The sequence below is a fragment of the Haemaphysalis longicornis genome, unplaced genomic scaffold (assembly GCF_048455015.1).
Source record: "Haemaphysalis longicornis isolate Haplotype H1 unplaced genomic scaffold, Haemaphysalis longicornis Haplotype H1 scaffold_3, whole genome shotgun sequence".
In the NCBI taxonomy this organism is placed as follows: Eukaryota; Metazoa; Arthropoda; class Arachnida; order Ixodida; family Ixodidae; genus Haemaphysalis; species Haemaphysalis longicornis.
In genome coordinates this window covers 28157476-28178101 of record NW_027526335.1, presented here as the reverse complement: position 1 = coordinate 28178101, position 20626 = coordinate 28157476, and the positions used below count along the sequence as shown (strand labels likewise).

General features: G+C 46.3%; 1 protein-coding gene across 4 annotated transcripts in view; it reads right to left on the bottom strand.

Moving 5' to 3' along the window:
* Positions 1 to 20626, bottom strand: part of LOC144174193 (polyunsaturated fatty acid 5-lipoxygenase-like) — a 72532-nt gene that overhangs the window by 26449 nt on the left and 25457 nt on the right. The window contains exon 1 of one of the 4 annotated variants that reach the window (XM_077702726.1): positions 18081 to 18213. The exons of 1 other annotated variant lie outside the window; for it this stretch is intronic. In XM_077702726.1, coding sequence (XP_077558852.1) covers positions 18081 to 18171 — 91 coding nt within the window. In that variant the 5' untranslated portion in view covers positions 18172 to 18213. Of the gene's footprint in view, positions 1 to 2134; positions 2304 to 12944; positions 13382 to 18080; positions 18214 to 20626 lie in introns of those variants that run through there. 2 more of the 4 variants (XM_077702728.1, XM_077702727.1) reach the window with 2 other exon arrangements.

The window sequence follows — 20626 nt, the reverse complement described above, 5'->3', positions numbered from 1 at the left end:
GGAAGCCCATATCTTACTATGGGGATAGGCGCTAAAATGCAGTTGAATGTTCTTTTAAGGAGCTACTGTATATCACCAACCGAAATGACGGACATTTATGACCACATGACGAAGACAAATGTGGGAATTAAAGACATTCCGCACATCTTTGACTGGCACTTTCCCTAGTGTTCAATATTTCTGTAATCTTTATGCTCACAAAAATTAGAAGGATGAACGGCAAAAACACAGCATCGGGGGAAGCGTAAAATATCCAAAGGCCGCCAGCGTAACTTCGCAGTGCACGTACAGCGATAGCTCTGGAAGCCTTCGTATACGCACCTGACCGGCATCGACTCGCATTGTACTCCTTTGACCCGTATTGCGATGCATTGCGCGCTGCTCTGGATCCGAATCGAGTCCCTTTGGGAGGCTTGGCAGAGAAATGTTTACAACTCCAGGAATCAACGCACGACGTGGATGTACTACGTACTACGTACATTCCCTGTTTAGATGGCGAACGAACGTCACAGCCAATAATACGGTGGACTTGACTCCTGGATACCGCGATCATGCGTTTATCAGTGATGATGATGATGACGATGATGATGATGATGATGATGATGCTCTCAGTGTTTGCAAACATACCACCCGGAGAAAGAGTGGATTGCCCAAGATCCTCATAATTGTCGCCGTCGTATTCATCTATGCGTTAACAATCGCGGCATTGTGTATAAGTATTCTATACACTAGTAAAATAAACCGCTAATTGAAATGAATTGAATTGAATCGACCTGAATATGCTACGCGGCATTCCAATTTTGTATTGCGTGGGGGGGGCAAGAGTCGGTTTTTAATTGGTTGTCAACTGTGCTAGCAATATTTAAATTATTTCGCATTCCTTCAGCCGAGTTTCACAGCAGCGCTGCCCAAAACACGGGGTACTATTTAAGAGACTGAATTCTTTTTTACGATCCTGCTATGGCGCGTGACCCACGTTCTGCCGACGTACAAACTTATAATAGGGGGGTGCGATCCCCACGCGCACGAGGGCGGCATGTCCAATTAAAAAGCGTCATCGCGCGGCGCTTTGTCGCAATCAACATGGTCATTAAAGGGAGAACAACGAAGCCTAATTCTCCCACACTTCCGCTGCTTCAAGTCGTTTCGTAGCACTTCGTGCCGCGAGGGGCAACCTATATCTCACGCGCGCAGCGCCTGCGACGTGTATTCCTTCGCGCTTGTGAGAAAAACACGACATATATAAAAAAGCGCACTTTACAAAGCCTTCATGAGTGCCGGCATGTTTTGATGGTGTCAGCACTAAATAAACGCGTCTAAGTCGGCGTGACACCATTTAACAGGGCGCGAGCAGATATATCACATATACTATTTGTCTGAACAAATGTTCATTAAAAAAAAAAAACATTAAAAGCGAAAGAGCTTGAATGACATTACGCCACACTGGGAATGCTTGCGACATCATTGCGAAAATTCTTGACGTAACCGCTAATAACGCGTCCGGTTTTGTTCCCGTGGGAGCTTTAACACAAAAATATTGCCTCGAGTTTCGCTATGGCGTTGGATTAAAGATCACACGAGCTGAACTGCACATCGAAGCCTCAATTGTGAGTTTGTTCACTTCAAGCAAATGACGCCAATGGGCGCATTCTAATCAACATGTTTTCTCCTTTTGGTGTCCTGACTTTTAAATATAATTCTGTTATAGTTTGGCTCAACTGGACTCAGCTGTGTATAACATGTGCGTAAAATTGTAGTAAAAAGCTCAGACAAGCACAACGTGTACAACGCTGAAGCAAGCAGTTGGAAAAACATCTATCAACTCCAATTTTAATATGCACATCCAAAATGGCTCGAATAAAGCGGATATTTGCGAGTTTGACATAAAAAGGAACACAACGTTGGCATGCTCGACATCCTGAAACAGCTGCAGCTTAAACTCTGACTGCACCAGAAACGTGCATTTTCATTCATAATGAGCGCAGCTTACACATTTACAGGAAAAGCTTCTGAGAAAACATTAACAAATAACAAAACCCACTGGATGTAAATCACACGCGCTTCAAAATGAAAATGAACGAAGTTAATGAGATATTAACATCCGGCCGGAAGTATATTTTTCTCGCGCACTTACGTTTCGCGTCTTCCGCATCCGCATCCATAGGGCTGTCTGACGATGGACAACGTGCTCGGAAGCAGCGTAAACGTGACGCTTTCAAAGGTCGACTGCGCTTACTGTGACAGGCCGAGATCGCTCAGAGTTTCATGGCATACTGAGCGATGGTTCCGCACAGCGCTCCACGCAGCCTCCGGCAGCAACGCTTCTATTCGCCGCGAGCTCGACATGTAGGTGGCGACAGCGTCGCGCTGCTAGTGTGGATGCTCCGCTGAGCGGCCCGTAAGAATGCACACTGTGGGCGCGCTTCGTGCCTTTTTCCCGCCGTATGTGCGCACGAAAGGTGCAAACAAGAGTGGTATGCTGTAGTTCGGTTCCTCAACGTTCAATGTATAGCATGGCAGCGGCAGTCAGTTTTCATTACTACGCCAAAAAAAAGCGACGACTCATCGGGAATCTCAAAATGGCCGTAATTGTGGCAATGAACTTGTGCGCTGTAGCTCGTAGCAAGCTCGATCTTTCCAGACTATGGCTTTGAGCCTTCAATAAAAGCATAAATAGAAACAAATCAGGAAGCCTCGATCTCTGAAATTCAGTTTACAACGGCAATCTCAATCGCTTTCACTGGTAGCATGACGCATTCTTGCATTTGTGGGATGCCCTGAAATGGTAACACTGCTTAACTGCCCCGAAATTCTTTCTAAGATCTTACGATATTTTTTGTGTGTTCAAAAGGCAACATAAAATTACTGAATTTTGATCAGCGGAAAGATATAAATGTAACCGCTCTAACGGGTCTTTTAAATGAAATTTTATCGACTCTGAAGGAAGGTTTGATGAATAACGGTTTCGGATCACTTATTTACGGCTTTCGTCACAAGTGAACTTGCGAATTGAATTGCCAATGCACGCAGTACAATCAACATCTCATGTTTAGCTAGGTTTCCGCAAAGTGTTAAGCAGGTTTACAGTGTGCAAACCAAACTTCTGGGACCTCACAGTGAGCAGAATTTTTCTGTTACGGCTGCTCTGTTGACCATTTGCTTTCCTTTTAAAATCTAACAGGTGCCTGCAACAGCGAGATGTATTTGCATTCTTGCGTATAAGGTCGCTTACGAACCCTAAAGATGGCAATAAATGAAGTTGCGCTGTTGCAGATGTAGTAAAACATTTCCTTTTTATTTCTCGTTGCGAATCAGCGCAACGGGTTCCCGGTAACTACTTTGTTTTGTAAACTGAATATCGCATTTGTCTTGGCATTTAATTCTTGAGGATTGGTTAAAAAATGAAATTCTGTGCATTTAGTTTTTTTTTCAGGAAGGGGGGGGGGGTCTTTCCAACGTTGCAAGAGCAGCGAGAAGAGAACGCATGTAACGCGAAAATCCAAACTATGGTTATCAGTATTACTTACAATCGAAACTACACTAGGCGTCGTGTTCTGTAGCGGTGAAAAAGCAGTACGTATTTTCAAAACTGATTAACCCCCCTTTGGTCCGGGATTGTCCAGGAATTGTGGCTCGCCTTTTTCAAAATTGTATTGAAAGCAAGCATTCTGGGATAAAAAAAAAAAAAGCGAGTCATGGCACACACCCCTCACACACGTGGGCAACAACGTGCATTATATTACGCGTTTTCTCCTCTTTCTTTAAACTTAGGTCCACCTTAAGAGGTTAAGACGTGACCATATTAGGCATTTGGTTATGCTGAGTGAGACACGTTTCTGGACAAGGTGATTCATGTCGGATTTGAAAATGATATATATGAAAATGACACAAGAAATGCCACATGACAGACGCAAACTCACAACTGCTTAATTTTACCGAAAAATCCCCCCTAAATACTCTTGCGCATCCATAGAAAGGTATTTTAAATAATACGTAAAATTAGCAACTTGATACAGTTGAAAAATGTTTATTCTTCCTCCTCAGTATACAACGACTGCCCAAAAATGGTTTTTATTTTAGAAAAGGTACGGGAAGGACACGATCACACAGGCGCTTGCGGGTGTAAAATACGTGTCCGGTAATGTATGGGCGATAGCGCACGGGTCGTGTGCAGTGTAAATGTTTTTGTTTGTTTCTTCTTTCTATAAGGACACAGCGCAATTTTACAAGGGTGTGGAATTTGCACGCGTATGCACACGTCTTGTCGCTTCTTACCCGTTTCGCGTACTAAACTTTTATCCTTTAAATAATCACTACGCCGCCTTCAAAAAGCACCCTTCGACGTTCCCGAAACGGCAGACGACTGCACTCAACAATAAGAAAAGTGCAATGTATGGAAACAATGTTTATAACACGTTTCACACTCAAGCGGTGACCAGGGCGAAGATGTTTCGTGGAATTAAACCAGCGCATTAATCCGCCACGGCCGCTGATTATTGCGTTTCTAGAGGAAATGCGCAAGCAGAGGTAACTATGTCATTGCTTACTGCCAAACGAGCACACATATTGATTGTTTTGTCGTGTGCAGCACGCGTCTTGCGCCGCACGCAACGTGAAAAAGCAGACGACGCGAGAGCGCCATCCACACTAGGAGCGGTTCGTCCCGCCGCCGCCAGGGGCCGACTCTGTTCGCGCTCGGGGCGAATATCCGCCGCTTCTAAATTAGTCTGCTGCTGCAGCTCGTGCACAGTACGTGTGCTCCCCCTGGTGCAGTAAGCGGGCAGCTGCAAAATAAACTTTCGCTATGCTCTTCGAAGTTGTTGGTTCCGGCGCACGCTTTGAACTGGCGGAAGGATTGTGCGAACTCCATCACGCGGAAAGCTTGGTTTTTTGCGTTCGGCGCTTACGAGCGCCGGTTGCTTATCGGCCCACAGGAATGTTTGAAGGAACGGTGCCACTGGGTATTTTGAAATTTATACGTTCGGTGCAGGGGTAGTAAATAGACAAACTTTTCATGGGTATCATTCAGTCACGAGTGAGAGCTCCTGCTTACGTTTCAAGGAATGCGCTTTCACAGCCTCCGCGTGGCCCTGCGGGTTTCTTTCTTTCTTTCTTTCTTTCTTTCTTTCTTTCTTTCTTTCTTTCGTTTGTTTTCTTTTTCATTCTTTTCTTTTATGAAAAATTCTATAAATGCTAAATGCTTAGCGGAAATCCGAATGAAACAGAATGAAGCTAGATAAACGTTGTCCCGTCGAGGCGTGTGGATGAAGATGAGACTTGTTCATATTGAGTGTACCTGCAGCAACTGTGACGCAAGTGTTATAGAACCAAGCTTAACAAAGTTGACACCCGGGGATTATAACCACCGGATCTCCGAGCTGCGCAATCTAAAAGAGGTCAATACCTTTACCGTTTAACTTTCCGCCGCAAACTCTCAAAGAACATATCTCTGTGTTAATGAAGCAGGTTTTGGTTGATGAGTATACAGGAGAGTAGGGAGCGATAAAATTGGAAATATTTCAGAAATACAGCTGTATGGGGCAGTGCTCTTACAAACAGTGCGTTTGTTTGGGAGGTATAGCGCTCATTACTAACCATAGACCGCCAACTGTATGATTCCACAATACGTAGCCTTTTTTTTTTATTCTTCTGACCGTGAGCCTTAAATCCAAAGAAAATTGTGTGGAGCAAGATGAATGTTGAGGATGTCGTTCTAGGTAAACGTATTACTGCTTTTCGTACTTTTTTGAAGCAGTTATCTCGAAGTTGATGTACAGCAGTATTGCCGGCTGGGATCCCCCATTTCTTTTTATAAACAAGGCAAAAAGCCCCTATTTTATCTCCAAGTATTCTTCCACATGATTGTGCAATTTATTTGAAAAGTTAAAACGAATCTGACATTCTATGCAGCAATCTAGGTTGAGCTATACTTCTCAGCTGTGGAATACACGAAACATCAAACTAAATTTTAACAGAGGGGGAAATCTGCGTGTCTGTCGCACTATCTTTCCAGATGCTATCGTACATCAAGGCTTAGGGGGACACCCGTCTCGTTTGGAATTATTATCGAAGAAAAAAAGAAGGGCGTAGTGTTGTGCGACTTTTTGTGCTATTTTAGTTTTGAAATAGCTAATTCCGCATTAAAAAACAGCTTATTTTCGTGCATGTCGTTTTCTCATGACAATCTTCCATTGCCCATCCAGCACATCAGTGCCCAAGGCGAGCCAATCTATGCCTTAGAAATTTGAGTTTAATTGCCTTTTTTGAAGGTGAAATCCCATCAATTATCAAATACGTCTTGACTGCCACACATGCATGTTTGCGTCTCTTTCGTCGCTTTAATTTGTTCGTCCTTTAATGCGAATTACGACGATAAGCAGACTGGCCGCAATTCACGCAGCAGCTTCCCACATCCAGAGGCCTCCTCCGCGTGCACCTGTACTACTCACGTGCCATCGCGTTCACCTGTCACGTGTCACGCGTCAGCCTAATTCCTGTTCCATTCTGGCACGGCACCGGGTTACCGCAGTGCTAGCGCACCGGGCTCCTACACCGGAAACTAGGGTTAAAATCCCGCACGATCCGAAATGTGTTTATTTATTTATGTTGTTTTTAAAGCGGTGGCCATTTTCATATAGGCGCGTCCGATTTGAAGTTAATCGCGCGAGCGTCGACCGACCACGACGGTAACGCCCCCGCGCAACTTGTTTTACTGCGTCCGGTTCCTAGTTTACGCATTATTGTCTCCCTCAGTCGCTGTTTATTCAAGCAGCCATCACTCTCGCTGCAAAACAAGCAGCGCCTTCGTATTTTTTATCGCTCACACAGGGACGACCTTCCACTATCGATAGCGTCCCACGTCCCCCTCTTGTAAGAGTATGGGTACTGGGACGGCGTCCCACTACCTATTGTGGAATGACGTCCCACAATGGGTGCTATTGCTGCTCACGATAACTGAGAAGAAAGCACGTACTTGATTACAACATCACAAAATCACCACGAAGCGTAAAAGGGTGGTTTACTAGCCGCGAGGGTAATGATCGCTTGAAGAAACAGCGACCGAAGTAGAGGAGAATGCATAAACTAGTTCCCAGGCACGCCAAAAATTTCGGGCGGGGGCGTTATCGTCTTTATCGGTCGAAGTTTGCGCGATTACCTTCAAATCGCACAAGACTGTACCACCCGTGTTGACGGACGAGGACGGCGGTAACTTTTCAAGCTTGACTAGGCACCTAACGCCTTCGCCCTAATAAATTGATTGATTGTAGGGCTTAACGCACCGACGCAACGCAGGTGATGAGACGCGCCGTAGTGGAAGGCTTCGGATTAATTTTGACCACTTGGGGATCTTTAACATGCGCCGAAATCTTCGCCCTAATAAAAGGCCAGTCTAATTGGAGTCTTGGACTAGGGATCCACCCATCAGTGATGCCAAAAGTCTTGTTATTCAATAAAAGTTTGTTCCTCCTCCTTCGTTTCCACTTAGCAATAACCGAAGACAAAACCAGCCTTTTGGTACAGCCGCTTTGCACATCACGTGACGTGTCGACCCCAACCAAAAATTTAACCTTTGTATCGCAGCGCACTCCAATTATTTAATGGCTTCTTTTCAACGCGCTACTTCAAAGCTTTCGAGTCGTATATGAAAAGCGTCAGTTGACAGTTCGCAGATGCCGAGATCTTTTCTCGTCCGATTAGGATTTCTTGCTGCGACCTCCATTCAATTGCTTGCTCGTCAACACAGCTACTCCTCATTACAGTGCCGATAGATTCGTTTAAGTACCCAAATAAATAAATTAATCATCAGTTAAGTCATTTGAGGTATGTGGGTCGGATTCGTACAAGTTGGCATACATTTTTTCTGCTATTGACAATATTTCGTCCATATTGTTTGTAAATAAACAATAAAACGCACTGCAAAAAATAAAATGGTGTTGTCTAAAAAATAAAACAGGGCCGCATGGGAAAAACACAGCAAGGCCAATCGCTCAATAAAAAAAAAAAGATGTTAGAAGAAAATTGTGCAGAAATTCAGAGAATTATCTACTAATGTGTAGCATTTTAATACCTGCCACTTGTCTTGAGTGTGCGTTTTTCCAGTCAAAATTTTTGGTTGCTCAAACGCGCCATCTTGGTGCAATTTGTTTAGCGAGAGTTGGAGTAAAACACGAACACCAGTCGTAACACATTACCACGACGCGCCTGAAGTAGAAGCCGATATACTGACAGCAGGCAGGTGCTTCCGAGTGTGTACCACTTCCCAATGAAGTAGCCTAATATGGCGACTCAATCTCCATTTACGCTATTATAACGATTCGAAGTGGAACATTCGTTAAATCTGCATTATTGTAATACGCATTGCCATTTTTCGTTATTTCTTAATAATTTTTCTTATTTTTTCGTTTTTCAAAATTTCGTTCCACCAATTACCTCCATCTATGCTGTTATAACTACAACATTTGGACTTTGGGGACATCTGCATTATTGTGGAAATGCAAAGCTTTGCACGGTTAACCATTTTCCATAATTTTTTTAATATTTTTCTCATTTTTTGGTGTTCCAAAATTTCTTTGTACCAATTATCCTATTTACACTAATATAAAGATCATAGGTGGAACTTCCGCGAAATCTCCATTATTGTTGAAATGCCGGTCGTTTGCTATTTCCCGTATTTTTTTCCTATTTTTGTTATTTATTATTTTTTCAAAACGTTCGTTAGACAAATTACCCCCATTTACGCTATTATAACGACTACAGACGGAACTTTCCTGAATCTACATCATTGCGAAAATGCAGGGCGTTACAGGGTTCACCATTTTCTGGAATTATTTTGTATTTTTCTTAATATTTAGTTTTTCAAAGTTTCGTTCAACCAATTATCTCCATTTACACTATTACAACGATAAAAGGGGAAACTTTCGCGAAATCTGCATTATTGTGGAAATGCCAACCGTTATACGTTTTGCTATTGTCGGTCATTTTTCAATTTTTTTTTTAGTTTCTTAGAATTTCGTCCGACAAATATTTTCTTCGTTTACGTGACTATAAAGATTACATTTCGAACTTTTCTGAAATCTGCATTATTGTGTAAATGCACGGCGTTACACGTTTCGCCGTTTTCCGTAATTTTTTGTATTTTTCTTACTTATTAGTTTTTCGAAATTTCCTGTGACCAGTTATCTCTATTTACGTCATTATAGCGATAAGAAAATTAACTTCAGCGATACATACATTTCTGTAGTAATGCAGGACGTTACATCGCCATGGCTGTGGGGGTACTCGGCAAAGAATTCTACACATTAAAACAGGGCGGGGGTGTGGGGTAGTTCAGATAGCTTCATCGGACGTACGCAAAGCGACAGTCTAGAATCTCTGGATCGAGTTGCGCTCTAACGTTCAGCGTTCACCAAAACAATAGTGACCAGGTCAGAGACAGCCGCCCCTTGGCAAGTGTGGAGTGGAAAGGGTTCGACTTGACCATCGCCGTGCGAAGAAGAATCGCTCCTCCGGATGCAGCCGGGCGGGACCTTGAAAGCTGCGCAACGGCCGTTCACCGGCCATTGTGTCAAGGCAGCCCGGCTGGGGTTTTCCTCGCCGGGCAGCCACAATCACGTGCGGGGGCCTCTCAACTGCGCGGGAACACTGCGGCACGCGCTTTTACGAGAGCACATCCGCCACTCTGCGCACCTCACGTTTTAACCGTGCTACTCCGTGCTACTTCAACGGCCCTAGCCTTTACTCGACGGAGCTATAAAGGGGTGTTGCCGCCCTTGGTGGATACACTGTAAACGCGACAGGGGTTAGTGAACTAGCAGTCACGTTGCCCAACTCAGCGACAGTTAGCGAAAGGGGTTTCCCAGGATCGAGCGTTGAGCTTACTGGGTGAGACACTGCATCCGGCAGATCGGTCTACGAACTGACACATGACAAAGAACATCTTACGCAGACGGAAAAAAACGAAATGAGGTTTCTTATAGCATTTGCGGATGAGTGCTCACGACATGCCGCTAACGCACGTCGTTTAGGTAACAATATTATTAAAAACATAAATGACCCAAACATGGGCTTTTAGGTCTAGGGAACTGCCTGATGCAACAGCATTATCCGATTTCGGGTGGCCCCGTGCACCTTTATTATCCTTCGCCGGGGTTTAAACAGTTCTCCTTGTGTGAGCAGATTGTAGCGTCCATTAGGAGCGCCTGAGCTGTCTAAGCACCTTCCAGACATCCTGGATTCAATCAGAATTATATTGGAGAGTAAAAAAAATATGCGACATGCCAATTTGGAAACATAAATTACCTTTTTCATGTTAGGAACTGGCTTGATTCCTGTGTAGATGTTTTGAAAACGAGTAATTAGGCCCGACGCCTCACCGGAGCAGCCTGCGGAATCTACGAGTAGATTCGACGAAGTCTTGAACGGTTTGTGCCTAGTCTTCTTTCCCTTGACGCTTAGTAGCGGCTACCTTCATGTCGGAAGAATACTTTCTGTCGCAGTGATCTCATAAAACGTGGGTAGAAAGCGGCCTGCGTGAGCGTTTATTGCAATCGTTGTTCTAGTATGGGGCACTGAAAGTCTAGTCAGTGTGACTCTGCTTTCTTAGGCGACACAGTCTGTGAGCCACACATCATGCTCAGGCGTCTACAGGAAGCGGCTCCAGGAGGAAGCCGGTGGTGAAAGTCTGTGGTCGCCCGGAATGGCCCCACCTAAGCGCCTTCCTTTGTCTCGCGCGCGGCCCCTTCCTGCTGGCGCCTTATCACCAACAAGCAAGGGAACACCTCGCTCCGCTTCCTTGACCCGAAAACAAAAATGAAACAAGGGGAAACGGCGCATAACGGCTAAGTTTAAACACGAGTTAAAACGCGAGTGAAAACACGAGTGAGTATTTACCGTGCATTTCTCGAGTATGAGAAGCAATAAATATTGTACGTATCTAAAAGATTTAGCATTTGATTTGTGCAAAATCGCAGCATCCTCTGAGATGAAATGACGAGGTCAAGAATATTAGACATCTTGATTTGTGCAGGCTTTTCTAATGGACATTTTGCAACGGTTTTTTTTTTTTTCGTTCTTGCCCTTTTTGCGCGTGTGCTTGATCGCATGGTTCCGACTATGTTGAAAAAAAAAAGGCAACAATGATACCGCTGTAAGAGGTGCATTTCTGAGGATGCAACTTAGCAAGGTTCTCTAGCAGGCGATTTATGAAGCTCCCACTGAAAGGTACCTCAAAATGGTAAATACAGCAGACTCGTGATGATTCAAACTCGGTTAATCCAAACTTTAGGTTAATTCAAACAAATTTCCAAATTTTATTTGGTTCGCTATATTTTCAATGTATTTTAAAGCCGCTCTATTGAGTCAATTCGGTTAATTCGTACTTTTTGCTTGTCGTTGCGTGAAAATATCTGCTGCATTTGCCGCTTCTAGCTGCACATCTGCATCCTGATATATTTAACAGGCAGAAATAAAGCCAATTACCTGCCTACACGTGTCAAAGCTGCCCGGGTCTGCGTTCCGCAGAAATGCTTGCTCACTTTTACAAAGGGTCTGGTTACGTTACACAGCATTTAGTTTTTCCAAATTGATGTGAAACACGCGTCCGAAGCGATATCATTCGAAGGTGGCGCCACTGATTACGGGATGTACTTGAAATGGAGTGACTTCCCCTTGGAAGTCGAGCGCGGTCCGCACATTTCCAAATGGGCATGCCAAGCGACGCATGGGGCCATCTAGGGGCATGTTTGAAGCTGTATGTCCACGTGCATGTGGCCCTCAATTTAATCGCTCAGAACCGCCTGGTCTCGTAGTGTAGTCGTTCCGCTCCTGCGAAGCAAACATCCTAAACGGGTTCAAATCCCGTCACCGCTTTTTTTCTTTAAGCGGGTATGTCATATTTGAATATCAACATTTGTTATCCCACATATAGTACATCTTTATCTTTAAGTTATATGGGCAGATGAGATCAAGAAGTTTGCGGGGATAAATTGGTCACGGTTGGCACAGGACCGAGGTAATTGGAGAATAATGGGAGAGGCCTTTGCCTTGCAGTGGGCGTAGATAGGCTGGTGATGATGATGATGATGATGATGATATAGTACATCTTTATGCATCATAAATGGGATTCCGGGTGTTTCGTTGCCTTTTGGTCAGTGTCAGCTACTGCTTCTTGTACGTTTTTGCGGGTTTTCCTCTTTTAGGTCGGTTTCGGCTATTTCTGTTCAATATATTTCTACACCGTGGTTTTCAACCATTGCAGGTCCGTTTTGGCTGTTATTTATTTCAGTTCGGGTGGTTTTGTATGCTTTAGGTACGTTTATGCTGTGATATAACCCCCATACGCAAGCTCAGGTGACGGCTGGCTGTACTGACTAGGAAACGCATATACGCGTTTGAAAGCAAAGCCGGAGCCATTGACAAACCGGGGACCTCTGGGAGCTCTTCACACGCGTACGTGGCTTGGCGTTAAGCTTCGTCGGGCACTTCCTGTCTGGTATATCGTGATCATCAGACTTGCACAGCCCACATCGAAATTTAGGTGCATTTTTATTTTCAGCATCCGTGTTCGGATTCGCCGAGGTCTGAGCAGGCGGTAGATTTTGGCATGAGGTGCGCATGTGACCTTGTTGCAAGCATTGGTAACAATATACTGGCCTGGTCTTATAATTTGTTTTGTTCATTTGTAATGTGTGCGTCTTTAGAAATACAGAACATGGGTTCTTTTTGTTCGTGTTGCTTTAGAACAGCTTGAAAAAAACTAGTTAAGGCTCGCGTCTGACGAAAATGAGTAGCGTGGCAATGATGCCATCATCGGAAGGCACATGTGTCGCGGCCCTACAGCACAGACCACTTAAAGAAAAGCTACTCATAGTTAACCATCATTCAAATCAGCATCGTTTTCTCCGGAACCGCGCAAACAATTCGCGAATTAAAATAACACAGCTCACCTTTGCTTTTCGCGCTCTCTGCTCGTTCAAAAACTCCGGTCACCTTAGCAACACAGCCCGAAGCCGGAAGTCGTCGTCAGGTCGCAGGGAGGTTGTTGCGACGCGAAAACGTCTTAGCAGAACGCCGCGAGGTGTACCGGTCTTCCAGGCAGATGACCGTTCGTCGAGCGTAGGTCAGCTGTCCAGTTCGCAGGCGACCGCCGAAGTGTCGGGCGACAGCTCGCACTCCTCACAATGGCACCCAGTGGCACTCCTATTTGACGTCAAAGAACCGTACAGACGGAATGATTGAATGAAACAGTTGCTTGTGCGTAGGCGCGCAGGGAAGCGGGGTAACTGCGCCGCGTTGCCTGACACAGAGCAGGGAAAACCATCGACTCCCGCCGGGGGTGTCGTCTGCTAACGTCCGGCCAAGAAACGACGCAGCAACGCCGTCGCACCGTTTGTATTTTAGATCGGGCTGGCTCCTCGCTTCCTTCGGAGAGGCTTCGCGATGGGAGAGAACGTCCGGATCCGGTCCGACGTCTTGCCCTTTCGCTTTCGACACCCTCTCTCCCCTCTAACGCTGTTTTTCTACCGCGGTTCTCGTTTTCGCTAATTTGTAGCCTTCTCTCCCGCCGACCGACCTTGTATGCAACGCGGCGTACAGCCCCGCCATAGCGGGGTCTGTACTTCTATGAATTCTTCGCAGCTCACCATCGAACAAACGCCGGGTCTTTATTACGCCCGTATTCCGACTTGTTGGCCCCTTCTGGGGCAATGCGCCTCGCAAGAGGAAACGGCAGCAATGAACGGGCCGGTGTGAGGGAACAGTGAGCTCGTTTTATCGCTGGATGCCCATTTGGAAATGTGCGGACCGCGCTCGACTTCCAAGGGGAAGTCACGCCATTTCAAGTACATCCCGTAATCAGTGGCGCCACCTTCGAATGATATCGCTTCGGACGCGTGTTTCACATCAATTTGGAAAAACTAAATGCTGTGTAACGTAACCAGACCCTTTGTAAAAGTGAGCAAGCATTTCTGCGGAACGCAGACCCGGGCAGCATGCAGAGGCGACGATGTTTTCAAGAGGTAAGGGAAGTGGCGGTTGTAAAACTCAAAGCATTAGTGCAGTTGTTCTCAAGTGGCGGTCCGTGAACCGCAGGGGTTCTGCAAAGTCATCTTCAAAACTCTCCCTCTTACTATCATTTTCTCCTTTTTGCCAAACATTGCTGGCTATGAAGAAACGTGGATTCCCTGCAAGACATGTGCAGTTATGAGCAACATTAAAGGGAACACCAGAACGCGTGGCAAACAAAAAATTGGCCGCGTATCTGCTCCTTTCGTTGCAAATGCCGTCAAAAGACGATAGCCTTTATCGGCTTTTGCAAAGTAAATTCCTCCCTTCGCTTTCCCGCTCACCTCGCATGTTGTTCCTCTTGCGTCGCGCTCCTCCCAAGGTAAAGACGCCAAAGGTTTGCTTAAATCATTTTAAATTTCCCGCGTTCCACTGCTCCAAACCGGGTATCTCGATGCGAACGCTGCCGTACGGCGAAGACGCGCGTTCTTCGAGGCGCCCTTCTTCAACGTTTATAGAACCGCGTTTCCCTACTCCGCGTGCGTTGCAAGCAGAACGTGGAACCTAGCTAGTGGAACCTTGCGTAACTGTTGCCGGTTGATTTCTTAAAATGGAGCCAGAAGCTATAGTGGCGCGGGCGACATCAGGCGACAACGGAGTGAATTCTTTTTCTGCAGTTGATGAAGTATTTAATTTCGCAAAAGTCAAGCATGTTTGATTTTTTTTTATAAAGGAACACTGCAAATATCACTTCTGTATTGATTTGTTGTCTTATATTTGCGTAATGTCTTGTTCTTCTTCAACAATGTTGACAAGTATGAACATTACACCGGACATAGACGGGTAGATTTAGCTGTGACTACATAAGACTATTCCGCAGGCATTGTTTTGCTTTGGCCGGGTGGCTGAATCGAGTCACAGACAGACAGACGGACAGACAGACAGACATACAGACAGACCAAACTTTCTGGGTTTAAGTAGCCCAAGAAAGACTATCGTCTTCAAAACAAACTCGGAGCAGTACGCGGATGGGCCCTGTGAAAAATTGGGCCCATCTCCCCGCGAGGGGGACTCCAGTAAATGCGTCGCATAGGGGGTGGGTGTATTGCGTTAACGTTTAGTGTTTGGGGAGTTGGTGGTAGTGAATGCGCTGTATCAGCAGCTTCTTGACGTAGTTTGAATGAGTCAAGGATATAAGGCGCGTTCGTAGCCTCCCATTCTGTGTCGGCTTTGTGGCGCAGTGGGTAGAGCACCATGTACATTGCGTTCCGCCCGCAGGGTCGAGGGATCGAAACCAGGCGCCGGATAGTATTTTTTTATATAGTGTAGGGGGAGGGGTGCGGACTACGACTACGGACGTCAACGCGGGTGACATCGTGAGTTACTGAAATGCTCTACAAAGGGGAAGGGACGCACTCTTACACTAATTCTTGGCATTCCCACCACTCTGGCATTTCTACAAAGCAGCAGCCCAAGTCATTTCGTCGATAATATGGTATCGTCCGACGGCCGATAAGACGGTAATCGTCGCAGTGACTTACAGCGATTCATTTCCTTTTCTTTCGTTCATTCTCTTTCTTTCTTCGCACAACCGCTTGATAGTGCTCTTGGACCAAGTTTGGCCTATATTTCAAACCGATTGATTCTTTATTTCAATCAACACACCCTGTTGTCAGTGACACCTCGAACAGCGGTTGCGTTCGAAACAATGACCGCAAACGAATAGAATAAAGAAGAGTGAAAATAATCATTGATAAACCGTCTCTGGTGCGACTATGTTGCACCAAGTTCGTTCTTAAAAAATCACGTAGCACCCTGCAGTGGCCCACGCAGAGCAGTCAACTGTGATTTTGGAGCCTGAAGATTCCTCGAGTGCCTCTTAAACAAGCGGGAGGATAGAACAGAAATGTGTAAAAGAGGTTATATGCAGCGCAGTATTGCTCTCGTGACAGGCCGTCCATTGAAAACGGTCAACCGGATTATCCAGGCTTCCCAATACGAAGGGGCCCTCTACTCGACTACAAACTCCCAGGACAATGGGAATTTGGAGGAAGTCTTTTCTGATTGGCTTTTCAGTTTTATTCACGTGCTTCCGGTTGACAAAGCTGTTGTGTGTGGTGTCGTCATTTTGACGTTTCATGACGTTTACTGTCAACAGTTCTAAAGTTTGCCCTCTTTCTCTTTACTGAAAGCGCGTAATTACAGATGAAATACAGCTCAGGGGATACCAAACATACACTGAAGATTCCAAGGCAAGGACGGCTATCCTCATCCAGGCAAACCAAACGGCCCAAACACATTCTCTTCCGACCTCATTGGATTATACACTTGTCGAACTCATCCCACCCAGGAAGACTCGAGGAAGCCTCTTCATCCTCAACATATACAGTCCTCCATCTGCACCACTCGGTGAGATCGACTTCCTCTTCAAAACAGTAAAGCAACGTACAAAAGGCCATGCCCTTGTAATAGTAGGAGACTTTGGCCTCCTGAATGATGGCTTCAATAGGAGGAAGAGGTACAGCTTGCTCCAGTTTACCAATAGTCCGTGAACACACTCGTATTGGGTGTCACATCAAGGATTCTCCTGAAGCCCTGAACTCGGGTAAAGGAGGAATGTTTTTTTTTTCTTTATTGGCTGGCGTGGCACGACTCTAAACAGCGAGGATGTCGAAAGAGAGTTTGAGACAACGCGCGAAGAGCTCACATTGTTGAGGCGTCGGAGTTTTTTTTCGTCCCGCTACGTTCACATCCACTCAAAACAAACAGTACAGCGTCACAAAAAATTCCGCCCTTCAGGGGAGAATGGGGGCCTCTTTTTGTTGGCCGGCTCCCGAGCAAAGTGCCCCCCGCCCCCTCTCCCCTCGTGCCCTCTCCTAGCCGGTGCCAGCTCCGAAAAGCCCCCAGGCTGCACGCATTTGCCTTGACAACGAAAGACAAATAACAGAGACTCGTTCTTACTGCCCCGTTCTCACAGACGGGAAAACGCAGCCGGGTAGGAGACATCGGCTCTGTCATCGGCCCTGACCGCTCGCTGCAAAACAGACACCTTTATGAGGGACGAAGCGCACCGCGAATACGATATACCAACAACAGCTCTGATGGCAGCCATGTACCCAGGCCAGCCGACTCCCAGAGCCTGGACTTTCAGTGAGTCGATAAAAGTGACTGCAGAAAAATTTGGAGAAATTTGGGCCAATAAAAACAGCTTCGTACTCCAAATCTAGCTTGCAGGCACAGCGCGGGCCTTTTCCTCTACGCTATGAAATAGCAGTTCATTCAATTAAAAGTGGTCTAGCACGGGTTATTTGAGTGGGTCTACCCCCGAGCGAACTGGCGAACCTGCACAAACCCTATTGCGATCACCACGAACTGGCCCATGAATTGCAGGTTCCAAGAACTGGCCAAGAATAAGCATTTGCTTATTTTCTCTTACCCTCCCTCCCCATTCGTTTCAAACGTCGTGACCAGTGGTCATCTTTTTTATAATAAAGGTTCTTTCTCTCTCTCTGTCTACGCTTCCTAGATACGGAACTTCGAATTTCAGTGCCTCATGTTCGCCTTGGGAGTCGGTCCTGTCAAAATGGTGCACTGAGGAAACACGGCGTCGACATCCTTTAGCATTTCAGGAACGTGCGGCTGGCTCTACCAGCAATCAGATTGATGCAAGCGGTAACACATTCATGGTTCGTACGAAGAACGTTTCGCCCACCGAACAAATATTTTCGCTATATGGTTTGGGAGCCAGCGCCTCATTGATGCGCCAGATGTGGCATTCTATTAAGTACGTATTCTCATGGACTGCTAATATCAGCGACAAAAGACATCTCCGTGTGTCCTTTTGGTTGTGACTTTGCAGCCATCCAACAAGATCCTATCATGCGGCTCGGCTCTATGCTGCGCCAGCCGCGGCGGGCCGTGGCTTGTGGCGATGGAGGAAGCGAGAAGGGCTTTTTTCGCTGGTTAGTTTTATCGTCCAGTGACAAACATGCAAATCTGAGCATGCAGGCAAGCTTTTTGACCCGATGATTGATTTCTGCAGCCACCGCAACCTAAGTAAACCAAGGGGTTGGACTCACCGGGGGCCAGAGTCGCAATCCGAGATGCCGCTGTTCGCTCCTGTTTCCTTGCCCACGGCCAGCGGCAGCCGCTCTCGCCCTTGCCCCACATTCCAAGGCAGGAGACCGCCGGACACGTCCTTTCACCTCGCTTCCCGAACGCCGACCTCCCATCGCATCCCGCGTGTGCGCTCGCCAGCTGGACGCAAGGGCGAGGAGGCGGGGTACCTTCTCCGACATCCAGTCAAGCAAGTTTCCGTGGGGCGCAGTAGCCGAACGCGAGATAGTAAGAGTAAACGTCGCGTCCCCACATCAAATAATATATGTGTGCGTGCGCACGCGCGCGCGCGTGTGTGTATATATACAATATACTCATACATTAATACATGCATACGTACATACATACATACACATATACATACGTGCATAAATACATACATACATACATACATACATACATACATACATACATACATACATACATACATACATACATACATACATACATACGTACATACATACATACCTGCATAAATACATGCATACGTACCTGCATAAATACATGCATACGCACATACATACATACATACATACATACATACATACATACATGCATGCATGCATGCATGCATGCGTACATACATACATACATACATACATACATACATACATACATACATACATACATACATACATACATACATACATACATACATACATACATACATACATACATACATACATACATACATATATACATACTGTGGGAACCCGGCAATAGTGGCGGCGGACAATCCCACGGTATGGACATGTGGCGGGTGAGGATGAAGATGTGGCTCGAGATGAGCGAGGTTAGAACATGGCGGACTCGGCTGGGCGAGGTGTGCGCATCCGGATCGGCAGAGCAGTGGACCTTAGCAGAGAGGGACTCCCAGTAATGGTGTGATTGAGGGGGCTCAGTGTCTTTCTGGGGAACAGCGGCCGGGTGCAAGCACCCCGGTACCACAATACATACATACTATCATTATAACGGTATAGCTATATATAGCTTACTAGGCTGCGTGCTAGATTTCTGGCTTTCTTTTGTGTATAATTCAAAGATCGAACAATCTCCTCGTCGGTAATTATATGAAGGCATTTGCTGAACGGTTGCGTTGGCTCTGGTAGCTTTGGTAACAAAGGTAGCACAAGTCAGCTTTTCTTAGCTGTCTCCAGACACTCTTTTCATGAGCCGGAAAAAAAAGGAGGTGCCCTGCACCCCCAGTTGTCGGAGCGGCTCTGGCTAAAATACCCAAGCGGAGGACACAGTTACATTAACATAAATACCCCTGACGGTACTTCGGGAATAAAAGAAAAAATGAAATTACGCCCATCTTCCCGCGAGGGAACCCTGGTGTGATGCGACGCATCGGGGGGTTCAACTAAGTAGTCATAGCAAGGTCACGTCAGTGCGAGAGCGAGCGCTTGACTGAACCACCGCGGCGCGATACCCGCTTTATATTCACAGCGATTGAAGGAGAGGAGGCAACGGAGGAGTGTCGCGCATGCGCGCACTTGCGCGCACCGGAGCAGCAGTTAACGCAGCGAAGCGCGCGCCAAACAAGCGCGCCAGCTGTGGTATGCTAATGAGCCGGAGGGAGAGTGTTGCACACAGCTGTGGGAGAGAAGAACGGAGGAGGGATGCGGACGGACGCCGCGACGACGACGCAGGAGGGACAAGCCCGAGAGCAAGAGATTAAAAAGGTAACGATGGGCACACCTAAAAAGGTAACGATGGGCACATCTAAAAAGGTAACGATGGGCACACACGGAAACCTTTTTATGCAAGAAATCAAATTCCTGAACGGAAATAAGCGACCATGAAGACAGTACACAAGTTTGGTTTATTCAAAAGGTTGCTTTGTCCGAATACCAATTATGCCAATTTTAATGCACGCTTCAATTGGGCTAGATAATTAGTAAAACAGGCGCAGTAGTGGCGACTTACTGCCATGTTCCCGCCCAGACCTTATGGCATCACATGGACTAGTGATGCCACCACAGCCAGCGCGTCGGCTTCGTCACGGGAGCCCCGACGTCGGCAGTTTGGGGCAAGTAGCAGATGATGTCATGTCATCCGCTCTGGGCTTTCTCGTACGGGCGAAGATTAAAATGGATTTTAAATATGTTTCGCTGAACGGTTGCTGTTAAAACTTGCTGGGAGATCATCATCATCATCATCATCATCACCAGCCTATCTACGCCCACTGCAGGGCAAAGGCCTCTCCCATTATTCTCTCCCATTTTTATCAGATATCTCCTGATAAAAATGAAGCGTTTTACATAGTTATCTCAACTTTGAAATTTCGTGTCAGTACTCCTTTAAGCGAGCCTGAATCGTCCGCCGCCGTAGTCCGCATGGCAACAGCTGCGGGTGCGCGCGCTCCTCGTCTTCCTTAGCAACGGGGGGAGATGGGCGCGCGCTGCCTGGCCGCTGACATGGCACATACCCACGTGGGGGATTGGCCGGGAATCGGGCGTGAGAAGGGCTAATGCACCCGCTTAAAGGAGTACTGACACGAAATTTC